Below are 15306 nucleotides of genomic sequence, written 5' to 3'. Positions count from 1 at the left end.
TGCTACCTTCTCTCCTGTAAGGAAAAGGGCTCTGGGTACGTATAGTCCTGTGGTGCTCAAGTGCACTCTGCTGCTTCCAAGGGAAGGGTTGTATCCCAAAGTGCTGAGGGCTGTGTGGGGCATGGCCAGCAGAAAGCAGGGTTTAATCTGGGGGCAGGGTGTGTGGTGTGGGGAGTGAGGTTTAGGAGGGGGAGGAGAAAGTGATCAGGCTGGGTGGGAAGCCAAACCCTGTATGTCTCCTAGAGCAGTTTCCAAACAAAACATGAAGAGGTAGAGAGGGAAGCAGAGAGAGGGGAAGAGGAGGGAGGTTTTGGGGAAAAAAAGTGGTAATGCAGGGGCTCCACTTTTATTTCCACATCTGAGTACTGAGCGTCTGATTGGCTGCCTGGCCATTCCCACCGCCCATCGACTGTCCGTAGCTCATCATGCCATTGGTGCCATAGAAGTTCATTCCAGCCATCTGCTGAGTCATCTGGAAAAGAGAGAAGGAGGAAGTTTTCAAGTCTTGATGGTAAGGACCACAGATGAGTCAATTCATGCAAAGAATGGGGTCCCTAGCTTTATGCTAAGGGAATCTGCTTCTGGTATTGGATCTAAGGGAAAAAATTTTAACTACAGCATGAAGCTAGGAAACCAATTTTGTCGGATGAGACAAGTGGCATAGCCAGGGCTTTAAGACTACTTATACTTACCAAGATTCCAGATCCTCATCAGTATAATGGGGAAACTATACTACTTACCACACAGGGTTATATGAAAAAACACTTTGTGAACCATGGAATGATCATGTGAAATGAGCAGTTCTCAAAGATGATGAAGTACCCAATGGAGTACCCACTGGGGCAGCTCCTACACCCACGGGAAAGGCTCTGAACACTGATTCAGTGATGGACATGTCTGTCATCTGAGGACATGCTTAGTTGAATGAGGAGGCAACAGGTCACCACCAATCTGGCCGTGGATGACAGCACCACAACAATATTCAGACATTTTGTTTATGGACAAACTGTGAGGTGAGTGCCTCCACAAAAATTATAGAGATTCTTGAATGCTGAAACTTGTTTTGATAACAAAGTGAACTATCATAGAAATCCTATAAATTAGATAGAGGAGATACTATAGATGACAACTAAATGACAATTATTTCTGATGATTTATATATGCAAAATTAAACTATTGGAAGGGACCTAGAAAGCATTCTTAAAGATTAGGAAATCTCTGGCAAGAAATGGAAGATCTTGGGACACAGATGGTGTTTTCATCGCTTCTTCAAGGGATTCAGAAGAGAAAAACAGTCTTGGAGAACAAAGAAGTGGTTAAGAAGAATGGCATGTGAAAGGAGAATTTAGATTTCTCATTTCATATGGGAATGACAGATTCCTAGTATGGAATTGAATGGACCTAACAAGGACTGGTTAAAAATCTAGCTTAGAGGCTCACAAATCAAGGACTTTTAAATACAAGAGGCAGGAAGATAACTACCTTTGTACATCTACCAAGAGAATAATAACAATCACAGCAGAGGAAATCCAGAAGTTCACAAGAGACTACATCCAAGAAAGAAGTCAATCATACTTTGCAAAGCAGAGAATAACAAGAAGTAGAAACCCTAATAAAGAAACAAATTTGACTTCATAGGTATCAGTGACACAGAAATAGTCAAAGGACTGGCAAAAAAAAAATGGGATCAGAAGATTATATAAGGAAATCCAGGGAAGAAAAGGTGGGAAGTGTGTTGAGATCAAGAACAGACAAAAGCAGAAATGATACAGTTTACAGGACCATACTAGTAACTACCTGGGTAAAAGGAAATAATGGAGAGTTTGGGAAAAACCACAAGCCTAGCACAAAGGCTTGTGATGGGAGACTTCAATTATTCAGGCATCCACTGCAGCATACTCTCTCTTCCAAAAAGCAGAGTAAAAAAATGTCCTGAACTACTTCAATAATAATTCCTCCTTTAACAAGTCTAAGAAACCAACAAAGAAAACTGCTGTTCTGAGACTGATTCTCAACAAGGTCCTGGGATAGAAAAGATGGGACACTGGAAAATGAACAAATCAACTTAGAACTTGTGATAGAGGGGAAATGCATTCTAGACTTTGGGAGAGCAAATTTCCATTTGCCTCTGTTTTCAAAGTGGCTAACAGGAGGCTGATATATCCCAAGACAGTTAAAGGGATATTTTAAGAAAGGACTAGGCTTTGTTGAGAAGTTTCAGGCACGACCTAGACACAAACTATATAGTAGTACAGTAGTGATTGTTAAGTTATCTGGAACAGTATGAAAGACTGAAGGGCAAATATCTCAATTTCCAAAAAAGAGGGAAGACACACTAAAGCTTGCAAACTATATGACCAACAAGCTTTGCTTTGATTCCTGGCAAAATTCTAAAACATGTTATTAAAATAATGGTCAATGAACATTTACTAGTGGCCACAAAGAGCCAGCATACCTTCATCAAAAAATGGGTCATGATTGGTTGGTTCTTGTCCTTCATTTTTGAAGACCAAAATGACATAGCTATGTTAAGAGATAATTTACAGTGTTGTCTGACTGTGGCTGCTCAGACACATATGAGCTTGGAATGCTCTACCACAGGTTAGGCATAAATAGTCCATGTGAACACCTGTGCTGGGTACTCTAAACATACAGATGTCACCTTTTCTTTGAGCTCCTTCAATTCTGCCTTCCTCATAGAGTGCAGCACCCTCTCTGCTGAGGGCATGACATACTGGGTGGTCCTCTGCCAGTGTTACCCATGTTGCACAATCAATTCTAAAGTTCTTGGGATCTTCAAGGTGTCCAGATATTGCTTCCTCTGATCCCTTGTGAGCACTTGCCCTGGGTGAGTTCTCCATAAAAGTTTTTTTGGCAAGCATATTTCTGGCATTCTAACAACATGACCAGTCCATTGTAGTTGCATGCTTCTGTAATGTTGGAATGCTGAGTAGTTTAACCTCCAGAAAAGACATCAGTATCTGCTATCTTCTGCCAAGTGATCTTCAGAATCTTCCTAAGACAATTTAAATGAAAGCAATTCCATTTCCTGACATGGCACTGGTAGACTGTCCAGGCTCTGTAGACCTTCAGTTTGGTAGTCCGTCTAATATCTTTTCTCTCCCCTACTTTTTTTTTGGAGCCTCCCAAGTACTGAACTAGATCTGGCAATGTTTATGTCAACCTCATTGTCAATGTGTGCCTCCTTGGAAAGAATACTGCCAAAGGTAAGTGAATCTGTTCCCAGTATGCAGAACTTCTCCATTTGTTATACTCGATTGTTCCACATATGAATGGTGTGGTGCACCTGGGTTTTCTTGTGTGTTAATTGCTAGACCAAAATTAGCACAAGCAGCAGAGCACTGATCCATACTTTGTTGCATCTCGGTTTCAGAGGCTGCATTGAAGGCATAATCATCTGCAAACAGAAGACTCTCTCCACTTTGGTATTCTCTTACAGTCAAGTCCTGATCCATAACTGGTCACTGGACCCAGATGGCTCTGGAGGAGGAAGTGATTTAGCACAACCCTCCCCCCCACGCAAATACAACTCATGTGTATGTCATGGCATCACCTCTCTGATGTCATTATCTTTTTTGAGAACAAAGAATAAACATCTTTAGAGGGCCTGTGATGGAAAATGCCTCCACATCCAGAGAAGGCTATGGAATCTGAATGCAGACAAAAGCATACTAAAAATGGGTCATAGAAATTTGACTAAACTCACAACTGAGGCAAAATGAAGTAATCAGTACCAAAAGAATCACTTATACAAAGACAACAATGTAAAGACAAATAACTTTGAAAGACTTTATGAACTCTCATCAATACAATGACCAACTATGATTCCAGAAGACCAATGATGTAGCATGGTACTCACCTCCTAACAGTGAAGTTATAGATTAAAAATTCATAAGACTTGAATACTTGGACATGGCCAATGGGGGAATTTGATTTCTTGACTATGCATATTTGTTAAAAAAGTTTTGCTTTCTTTTGGTTGGGGAGGTAAGGGAGATGATAAAAAGAAAAGATGAATGTTCATTAAAAAAGGAAAAATTAAAAACAAAAATAGGGCAAATCAAACTAACTTTATTTTCTTTTTTGACAATTAAATCAGAAAAATTATGGGGATATGACTTACCTAAATTTTGTCAAAGCATTTTACCAAGTTGTGTGTGTTCCTTTCATAGAAAAGATAGAAAGAAGTGGGAAAGAAGACAATCCAATTAGGTGGACTTAGAAATGGCTAAATGCCCCACAGAATTATTAATAATCTGATGACAGCTTTTAAAGAACTCCAAAAGAATGACCAAATGATCTGTTTGACTTTATTCTATACAATATTATCAATGACTAGGATAAAGGCACAGCATACATCTGGAAATTTGATAACACAAAACTAGGAGGCATAACTAATCACCCCATCAGGATTCAAAAAGATTTCAACAGGTCTGAACACTGGACTAAATATAATAAGATGAAATCAAATAAAAAAAGCAAATCTCATACTTGGGTTGAAATAAATCAATTTCCCAAATATAAGATGGAGAAGGCAGGCACAACAGGATAGCAATCTGAAGAAGATCTGGTTTTGGTCAACTACAAGTCAACAATGTGATATGGTAGGTAAAAACAGAAAACAATCTCAAGGTGCATTAAAAAGGGGCATTGTACCTAGTTCAATGAATTGGAAGTTTGTCAGTTCTTAAACTGTCACCTGCACTAGTCTTCAGGTGACAGTGTTCAGTCCTGGTCACTACGTTTTAGGAAGGACATTGACATGTTGGAGAAGAGTCAGAGGAGGGAAACCTAGAAAGTAAAGGGCATGAATTTCTGTGCCACATGAGGTAGATGAAGAAAATGGGTCTTGTCCAGCAATGGTCTGGACTGGCCTCAGAACTAGGAAGCCCTTGAGTTGTTGTAGATGAAGAAACTGGGAATGCCTAGCCTGAGGAAAACAAGATATTCAAGTACATAATGAACTTTCCTGTGAAAGCTAGAGCATTTTTGTTCTGCTTGATTCCAGAGGTTAATTTAGGTTATCCTAGTTTGCCTCAAGAAATAGTGCTCTGCTCATGGAGGTCTTCAAGCAAAGACTGGATTACTCTTGTTGATTAAGATGTAGAAGAAAATTTCATTCAGTTGTAATTTAGTCTTGCCAGTCTCTAAGATCAACTCAGATTCTGTGATTTTTACAGACAAAGAAGCTAAGGCTCAGAAAGGCTAAGGGAACAGCTTGGGGACACTAAGCAAAGGGAATGAGCCTCCTCACTCAAGCCCAGAGCTGAACTGGGTAATGTTTTTTCAGTGCAGTGGGTGTCTTTCAGATATTGATCCCATCACATCCTAAGATGACAAGTTTTATAGGGAAGATGACTGCCAAGGTGCCTGTGACTCAGAAAGTCAGAGTTTGTTGGCTATGATCAGCATGTAAGCATCTGAAGACACTTCCTTGGTAAGTCCCTTCTCTGAAACCATTAACCAAAGATGGTTTTAAATTAAGACAGTTACTAGTACTTTATTATGAAGAACAACAACTCCAGCCCAGTCTGTGTCTTTTCCGGTACTTTGTGCTGCTGTAGGCCAGATGTCTACTTGTAGAGTCTATGTACACCAGGGACTAGCATCAGGCCATTTAGAATAGGCAATGGGGAAGGAAAAAATCAGAATGCTTCAAGGGAGGTAGAGTACACCTAATATCCTTTAAAAGAGCATACTAGAGAAAATTAACAGGACCGCAAGAAGAGTTCTCTGAGTAAGTTCTGGAGAAGTTGAGAGCCAGGCTAGGGTATTGTCACTTAAGACACTGAAAAAAACTGGCTATCTGACCTATTTGGGGGCATGAGGAGAAACCCAAAAAGAAACTAGCTTTGAAAGCTTAAAGCAGGCTACTCAAATGACTTTCACCAATGAAGAAAAAATCATAAAGAAAGCACAGAACCAGACAGAAGAAAAAGGCTGAATTCAGGTGATGAGACAAAGGTTTATAGAATCATAGGATATCAAAACTAAATAGGACCTTCTATCCCAACACCCTCATTTTAGAAGAGAAAGTCAAGGTCAAAAAAAAGGACAGCCAGTAGGAGAGTCTCCAAAGTATTCTGTCTCCCAAGTCTAGTGCCCTTTCCATTAGATCTCTGGCTGTACAGCCTTTGCCCTCTGGTAGAAAGGGAATCTAAGGCACTGATTCTTGGTGGAAAAGAAACATTTTTGCCTTTCATCGGGGAAGATTGGTGTTAGGCAACAGAAATAGGCAGGAAATTATAAAAGAAAGATACATACACCCAATCTTTCCTGTGCCTAATTCATCTTGTGGTCTGTTAGAAAAGACTTATCTGTTCAAAAATTCTTTACAGTATTTATAGTTGCAAGAAATTAGAAATGACCAATATATTTTAGAGAATGGTTAATTAAATTGTGACATAGTAATGTCTGCTATAAAAAAACAGGATTTAATTTCAAACTGTTGCAATTCAAATTAAGGTGAACTGAGGCACAAAGTTCCAAGTATATCCTATTTATTGGTGAGGCTAGCAATTACCAATAAAATGGGTCTCTCAACTCCTTAGTAAGTCAAAAATCTCATTAAGTAGGAATTATTAGCTTTCATACAGTTTTGGGAAGTACAACAGAACAAAAACCAGGAAGCATCACAGGTGCAAATAAATATGATTGGATAAAAAACTGGAGTTCAGGGCTAGCAACAACCCCTCCTTCCATCTTGTAACTCACTGGGAGTGTCCACCTGCATGGCTAGCTATGGCCACAATGATAACAGACCAAATTTTCCTCAAGTGCAGTCAGTTGCAAAGATAACGAAAGAGCTGACTCCCAAGCATCCACCTGCACTCTTCAAGGATAATTTCTTCTAATTGTCACAAGTAGACAGCTTGAGGCACAGAGATAATAGTTTTCTTTGAATTAAAGTGCTTTGTAGAGAAACTGAACTTTTGGGTTCACGAACTTCTAAATTTAACTCAGAGACAAAGAAACATGGCTCAGGGAGTTACAGAATAGAATTAATTACAGAATGGAATTAAATATAAAAGACTACATCGATATTTGATTTTCTAAACACTCTACTGACATTTCTTGAATGCTGTTATATTTCTAATAAAAAATTAAATACCCAATTTTGTTCTTTTAAGATCATAAACTCTTTAAGAGTTAGAAGGAACTGAGCTCAAATGGTCCCTAGTCCAAAATAGACCCAAAGAGGAAACACCTCTGCATTTCCCTGACAAGTGGTTACCTAGCCTCATCTAACCTCAAGTGCTTTCTAGTTCTGAGGCTATCCAGACCACTGCTGGACAGTTCTCACTGGTAAAAAAAAAGTTTTTCCTTAAATATAAGCTGAGATCTGCCTGTCTGCAACTTCCTGTCTGAAGCTAAGCAGATGGTTTCCCATGGTAGCCTTTCAGTACTTGAAGGGATGTTGATCTCCTCCCTCCTCCAGGTTTGTCTAACTCAGGATCCTAGATTAAGAGCAGAAAGGGAACAAAGAACTTACCTTATGAGTCTGCAAACCTTCTAAAAAGAGCCTAGAAAGAATTCCTCCAGTCAGAGGAAGAGAACAGTAAAAGGAGGAGGAATTCAATGGAGTGACAGTCTACCCAGAAGACATGTCTCACCTGAGCCAAGTTCCATTGCAGTTGCTGTGCTGGTGGGATGCCGTACATTGTCTGGGGCATAGCTGCCATGCCTGTGACATAGCCAGCCTGCTGGGCAGCCATCATGCCATTGGGGACACCCATCACCGTGGCCTGCACACCACCTACATAGCCTGGGGGAATGGCTACAGGGGCCACCATTCCAGCAGCTGCAGGTTGGGTCAGCATGCCCACTGGTGGGGGCATCATCCCCCCCATCATGGTACCAGTAGGGGGGACACCAGGAAAGCTGGGGTAGGCTGCAGGGTAGGCCATCTGAGCTGGAGCCATGAACATCGCTGCCAAGAGAGCATACGCACATTTATTAGGAAGCTAAGGAGTGGGACTAGAAGCAAGCTAATCCCATTCGGTCTTCTCAGTAGCATCCTCAAGACAGCCTGACACAGATTCTCTTCTCTAAGACTGTTCTTGGATCATTGCAGCAGCCATAACAACCCTGTGAGATCTGAGGCACTACACATGCCCTCATGACATTATATGAGAGCTATTCCTCAGGCTCAGGTGTCCAGATACCAGCCCTAATTACCCTGAGCTCCTTTAAATGATGACTAACATCAGGTTAACACCAGTTCTCCTTTCTATGACACTTAGACATATAGCATTTAACTCAGTGACAAGGTGGTCAGCAATGTAAGAATTACTAACCCCATTTTACAAATAAATGAACTGAGGCTTAGGAAAGGGATGATTAGTTTTCAAAAAACCAATGCTGCTGGCTGCTTCCTCCTAAGCTCCCTCAGGACTGCCTTCCTGTGGGGACCTTTTCCTCCTCTACTTCATAAATCTACTCAGAACTCACCTCCTCCAAGAAACCTTTCATCCTCATGAAGGAAGTTCTTCCCTTGCACCCTATCCAGGGCTCACATCCTGAGCAACCCCCACTATTTATATCAATCTTTGGTTAGTGTTTTTTTTTAAATTTCATTTATTTAAAGTAATAGGGTTAAGTGACTTGCCCAAGGTCACATAGCTAGGCAATTATTAAGTGTCTGAAACTGGATTTGAACTCAGGTCCTCCTGTCTCCAAGGCCAGGACTCTATCCACTGTGCCACTTAGCTTCCCCTTTGGTCAATGTTTGTAAAAATGTCAGGACCAGGGAATATACAAATTGGGAGAGACCTTAGAGATCACCAGTCCAACACTTTTTTTCACAAATGAAGAAACAGAGACCCAGAGAAAGGAAGAGCCTTGCTAATGGGCACATTCTGGGTGAAGAATGGAAAGAAGATCTGACTTTGGGTCCTCTGACTCTGGAATCAGGATGGAAAAGGATTCAAGACATATCTCCACCATATATTGCCTATAAGACCTTTGGATAAAATCCCTTAGGGCCCAGGAGACAAGTTATACAGATCAAGTTGCTGACTGACACTAATGGAAAATATTTCCATAATGAGAGTTCCTCTACCCAGATGAAATCAGAGGTCTAGACAAAAAAACGTGCAGAAGTTACTATATAAGGTGAAAAATGACAATATCTGTTCTTAGGGAGCAGGAATGAGAAGGCAGTGATTGAGACCTATGTGTGGATACACTTGGGAAAAGGTCTGAAAGAGACTAACAAGGTTCTCAAGGAGCACAAAGCTGTATCTTAATCTGTAGGACTCTTTGATGGGTCTCATGTCCATGGAGGCAGAGCCAGCCTGGCTAAAAATATCACTTTTAGTTTGCCTTGATATCTAAATACTCCCCAGTGTAAGAGGCTTGCTATGAATCTTTCCCCAAAGACTTTAATGCCCAGATTGGTCTGAATGAATGTCTGTCTCAATATAAGAAACTGGGATACTCTAGTCAAAAGCCCCGTCCTTAACAGTCCATCCAGACTTATGACTACATCTTTTAATGGTTACCTCCTTTCTAAAGACAAACCCGGCACCTCAGCTCCTTTCTCCTATCTGGCTGGCTCTGGCCCATGACTGATCCCTATCTTTTATTGCACTATTTTAGAAGAATGGCAGCTGTTAAATTGCCATCTGCTTTCTGACACTGTGGCTTCTCAGGAAGGGTTCAAACAAGAACAAGATAGGATATACGGAAGTACCTAAGTCTGTGCCACCAGAAAGTATCCTTCCAAATGCTAAATTATTCCTTAACAATGAAAATGCTCAAGAAGTTCCCTTCCCAAGGAAATATACCTTGAGCAGGCATCTGAGGAGTTTGTGATCCATAAAGTGAGAGGATGGAGTCTTTAGATAGCTGCTTCTTGCCTGATTCTTCTGCTTTGCTCCCTGGTTCAGGAAACAGGTTCAGATTTTCAGGCACAGAACTGGCATTCCCTGCAGTTGGCATGGATCCTACAACCTTAGAGCGAAGAGGGAAGGAAGAGTGAGGAGACTCAGGGGGAGAGGAATACTACCTTCCCATCCTAAATATCAGCAATGATATTTGCTATATAATACCTCATAGCTTAAAACTCAAGTTTCCAGAGATAAAGTCAATTTTTTTTTTAGGTTTTTGCAAGGCAAATGGGGTTAAGTGACTTGCCCAAGGCCACACAGCTAGGTAGTTATTAAGTGTCTGAGACTGGATTTGAACCCAGGTACTCCTGACTCCAGGGCCGGTGCTTTATCCACTGCACCACCTAGCTGCCCCATGAAATCAATTTTTTAAAAAACTATTTATAAACCTGAAGCCATTGGCTTGATGAACTACTCAGGATGGTTTTTCTCACCCCCCCCCCAAGAAGATGATCACAGAAAAGGAATGCTAACCCAGTCAGTCTTTAGAGCTTTACACAAACTTAATGAGAAGCCCATTCTTTCCATAAAAGAGACAAATAAAATCAAGAAGCCATTGATGGATGAGAGGACACAGAAGAGATAACCGATCAGGTAAGGTCAATCCAGAGACTTGATGTTTTAACAAAGTTTTAAATACTCTTCTCTCCTAACACTTGCTTCATGCCTAACCAGATTCCCAAATCTCACTTTTCTGGAGTCCGAGAGAGAAGATGATGGAACTGAGGCCAAGAGATCTAGATCTTTTTCTAGGGTGTTACTGGTCTTGCTGCTTGTGATGCTGAAGGAGGCCACAGGAGCATCTGGAAAGAGTGAGAAGAAATCACAAAAACATAAGCACATGCTAACACTGACCACTTATTTTTGATGTTACATCAGAGGCTACATTCCTATTGACATTTTCCTGTGATGCTTCATCACTGTTGGAAGATGACTCTGGATTCTTGGAAGTTGAAGTTGAACAAAAGTCCTTGCTAGATCATCCAACCTGGAAAGGCCTAACAAAGAACGTGCACCTGTGACCCAAGGGTTAATGTTACTAAGGTACACAGAATAATTAGAGTTGGTCACCAGGTGATTCCTTTTCTCCCAACAATTCCCAAGGGGCAGAAGGCTTATGATCTGCATCTGTGTGGAGCTAAACAAAGCCCAAAGTCATCACCAAATAGGTCTGTGAAGTAAGATGAGGTTAAGCATAAGCCTGTCCCATAGCCCAGGTGCTATAAGGGAGTTAATTGTTGTTTTTAGTGAAACCTTGAATCCTCAGAAGAGGACTAGCTTGGGTAACATTCATACTTACGTGCACACACACACAAACACACCCACCCCACTCCTATCTCCTAGGGTAAGAAGATAGGGAAGGGCAACAGAGCTTGTCAAAGATTTATCAGTGGGGGCTCCTTCTTCATGTTTCTAAATGCCACTTTCTTGAAGTTTATCTTTGCACTTCTCATTTTTCTTATTTGTTAGGTGGTATTTTTTTTTTTTTTAGGTTTTTGCAAGGCAATGGGGTTAAGTGGCTTGCTCAAGGCCACAGCTAGGCAATTATTAAGTGTCTGAGGCCAGAAATTGAACTCAGGTCCTCCTGACTCCAGGGCCGGTGCTCTATCCACTGTGCCACCTAGCCGCCCGTGTATGTGGTATTTTTCCTTGGATTTTGCAAGCTCCTTGACAAAAGGGTCTGTGCTATCTTGATCTTTGTATCCCCCCCCCACCAGCACAGGGAATGTAGGTACTGAATACACCTGAGATGAGTTAAAGTGTGGCAGAAAACTCTAGCATTTGGTTACCAGCTGCCCTCCAAAGAAGCAATTAAAGCAGACCTTTTTAAACCAGGAAAGAACTGGAAAGCATAACCCTTACCAAGTCCCAACAAGTCCATTACAGGCTCAATTGCTTTGGGGGAGCTTTTTCGAGGTAGCTGGAGATCTTCCTTCTTCTGAGGCTAAACAGAAAAATATAATATTATTAAAGAAATGAAGTTTATTTTTCTTTTTTTTGTTTGTTTTTCAAGGCAATGGGGTTAAATGACTTGCCCAAGATCACACAGCTAGGTAATTATTAAGTGTCTGAGGCCACATTTGAACTCAGATCCTCCTGACTCCAGGGCTGGTGCTTTATTCACTATGCCACCTAGCTGCCCTACCAGCTGATTTTTCAAAGAACTCTTAAAAAAATAACAAATGTTCTTGTCTTCCTTTGGTAGGACAGCTTGCTCCTGGGGAGTATAATTCCCTAGATAAACTCTCATGCTCCTATACCTTTCTTTATTGCTTATCCTCTCATAGGGCCACTGTTGCTGCTAATCTCTCCCTTAACTTTTACTAACCACGGCAATATGAAAATAAATATTTCCCTAAAAAATAACAAATGATCTTGAATCAAAGTTACTATTATTCTAAAAAAATAACAAATGCTCTTGGCAAATGTTAGTATTATTCAGAGATATTGACAGGAGATAATAAAAAGTAACATTCAACATTGTCAAAAGAAAGAGGCAAGCAACCAGACTGATAGCCACAAAAGTAAAGCTAAAGTAACAAAACTTTGTTGGTCTGGCCATACTAAAGAAAATGGAAAGACTTTCCAGTACCATTGGAGATACATTGAAAACCAAGACAGCTAATTTCTAAGCCCAGAAAAGCCAAGAGAGGAAGGAGAAGTTTGGAAGAAAACATGAGAAAATAAGATGTCAGGAAAGGATGATGGAAAGTGCAAGGAAGCGGGGTTGGTCAAGTACCTGAGGGTTTGGAAAGTATTTTCACCCAACACTGATGGTTACATTCTAGTCACATGGCCAGGCATGGAATGCCTTTTGTTTTATGGAGCTTCAAGTTCCCACTTGGTTCCAAGAAACACCTGACATAGTAGAACCACCTAGGACTGAACAGAAAAGGGAGGCCAAGGGTCCTGAGAAAGCTCTCCCACCCCACTCACCATTTTGACTTTCTCAAAAATGACAGGCTCCACTTTCTTTTCTTGAACTGGCTCACTGCTCTTTTTCCATTTGTCATCTTTTTCTTTCTGGGAAGGATTTAACAAAGCAGAACACATAAGGACACATACTGATTTGAACCACTTCATTGTCTGACAAGTTCAAGCATTAAAAACTCAAGTTTTAATAGAGATGCTCCAAGGCCCCACAATTTTATACAGATGCTATATAGCTCAGAGCTGCAGCACATCCTGTCAAGCATTTTGCCCCAGAGACACCAAAATATAGCTCATATGACAGAAACATGAGGCACACCCACAGATAGATGATGTTACCTTAGTAACCTAAAATGAGTGGTGGCATCGTGTAGTCAAAAGAGAATTCAACTTGGAGTCCAGAGACTTGAGTTCAAATACTGGCTCCAATACTTAAATCAATACTGTGCCCTCAGAAGCATCACTTTTCACAAGTGCAAAATGGGATGGAAAGATTTCTATTGCCTGATTCCAAGAGTCATTATAAGGCAAGGCCATGGAAGTCTCAAGGAACCATAAAAATGTGAGTTATCATAATGGCTTTGTCTTCTATGAGTTAAAAAAAAAAAAACAAATCTATTCTCACCTACACCATCTCTTGGGGAAACAAGGTTACTACTCCATATGTGTTAGAGTAGGATCTCTTCCAAGGCATCTCCTTCCTCCATCTAACCTTCCTGGACTGGATGAAGAAGAATGATGGATGATTTTATACATGTGCTCTGATAACAGGTTGGATTAGACAGCCTCTGAGACCTCTGCCACCTCTGGATAGTCTGTGACCACATTTCACCTGAGCCTACTGTTATTTTTTTCAGATTAAAGATAATTAAGGTTTTTATTCTGTCTTTGTATAACTGTCCCCTTTTTTCCCTCTTTTTTTTTTTTGCAAGACAATGGGGTTAAGTGGCTTGCCCAAGGCCACACAGCTAGGTAATTATGAAGTGTCTGAGGCTGGATTTGAACTCAGGTCCTCCTGACTCCAGAGTTAGTGTTCTGTTCACTGCGTCATCTAGCTTCCCTGCTCCCCTTTTCCCTCATAAAGACTTAGGATATGATTTTTAGAGCTGTAAGTGACTTAAAAATCTTCCAACCTAACCTTCATTTTAGAGATGGAGAAACCGAGCCCCAGTGAAGGAAAGTGACTTGCTCAGAGTCACAGAGATAGTGAACTGAAGAGCTCCCTAGATTCAACTCTAGACCTTTGAGATTTCAAAAGTCAGTGATCTTTTAGTTCCATAACACTGTTGTATAGTGACCAGAAAAAAGGGACATTATTCCAGATGTATACACACACACACATATATATATATATATATATATATATATATATATATATATATATATATATATAGTTAGATAAAAATTTAAGTTAAAAGGTCCTATTTAATTACTTTCCTTTCCAGATTTATCTAGTTCATACCTAATTGCATTTTTTTTAGGTTTTTTTGCAAGGCAAATGGGGTTAAGTGGCTTGCCCAAGGCCACACAGCCAGGTAATTATTAAGTGTCTGAGACCGGAGTTGAACCCAGGTACTCCTGACTCCAGGGCCAGTGCTTTATCCTCTACGCCACCTAGCTGCCCCCAATTGCATTTTGATTCACAATGGGTAGAACAACTGTTTTACTCCCAGCAACTTCTTAGAGATAGCTTATGAGTAGATATAGTCAGGAAACAATACGCAAAGACTGTCAGAGCCATTACTCATGACTCTGAATACAACAACCTATGGGTATACTTGGGGTTCTTTCCCCAAAAAAATCACCTCCATGCAAACTCAGCTTTTACTATCCTTTTCATTCAACATAAGCTAGTAAGATTCTAGGGTCTTACATTGCCATTGGTTTAACTTTTTACTACCTGTCACAGGGGTTGGTGTCACTACTGAAATCAGAACTAGTTGGAACACAATGGACATGTCACTAAATCTCTTAATGCCCACAAAGAAGATGCTGACCATTATTAGCAGCCTGGGTTTCCTCACAAGAGATCATCAGACCAATGAAATAAGATTTACTCCCTTTGTCTATAAAACTTACAATTCCTGAAATTTCTGAGGAACCCACTTTGCCTCTCTCTCTCATGATTCTGCTCTATACAGTTTATGGAAAAAGGAATTCTTTTCCTTTCCCTTCCCCAATTCTTGTCCTGTTCCTTCCTATTTTTCACACTTTTGCATATGCAGTTTCTTGAACTGCATTGGATTGAATGTTAAGTGGGTCCCACGACATTCCTTCTTCCTCTATAGCTGGTTATAGTTCTTTTTTTCCTCCACATACGAACTCATGTACTGCCACTGTCTCTATGAAGCATTTCTTCCCCTTCAAGAGAAAGGGGTCTTTCCTTTCTCAAATTTCTCAGAACATTTTGCCTGTCTCTTTTTTCCTGCTAGCACATTTTTTTTGTATCATTTATTTTTAGGGG

General features: G+C 40.6%; 1 protein-coding gene across 3 annotated transcripts in view; it reads right to left on the bottom strand.

The window, feature by feature from the left end:
- Positions 1-332: 332 nt before the first annotated feature.
- The window catches only part of SMAP2 (small ArfGAP2), a 58386-nt gene continuing 43412 nt past the window's right edge, over positions 333-15306 (bottom strand). For 2 of the 3 annotated variants that reach the window (XM_074217644.1, XM_074217642.1), the window contains exons 5-10: positions 12849-12935; positions 11775-11856; positions 10602-10714; positions 9810-9975; positions 7635-7951; positions 333-472 (exon numbers count right to left, since the gene is read on the bottom strand). In XM_074217644.1, coding sequence (XP_074073745.1) covers positions 347-472; positions 7635-7951; positions 9810-9975; positions 10602-10714; positions 11775-11856; positions 12849-12935 — 891 coding nt within the window. In that variant the 3' untranslated portion in view covers positions 333-346. The remainder of the gene's footprint in view (positions 473-7634; positions 7952-9809; positions 9976-10601; positions 10715-11774; positions 11857-12848; positions 12936-15306) is intronic. The other variant, XM_074217643.1, reaches the window with a different exon arrangement.

The sequence above is a fragment of the Macrotis lagotis genome, chromosome 1, assembly GCF_037893015.1.
Source record: "Macrotis lagotis isolate mMagLag1 chromosome 1, bilby.v1.9.chrom.fasta, whole genome shotgun sequence".
NCBI classification, from domain to species: domain Eukaryota; kingdom Metazoa; phylum Chordata; class Mammalia; order Peramelemorphia; family Peramelidae; genus Macrotis; species Macrotis lagotis.
Note: the sequence above shows the minus strand (reverse complement) of the source record. Positions and strands in the feature narration are given on the sequence as shown.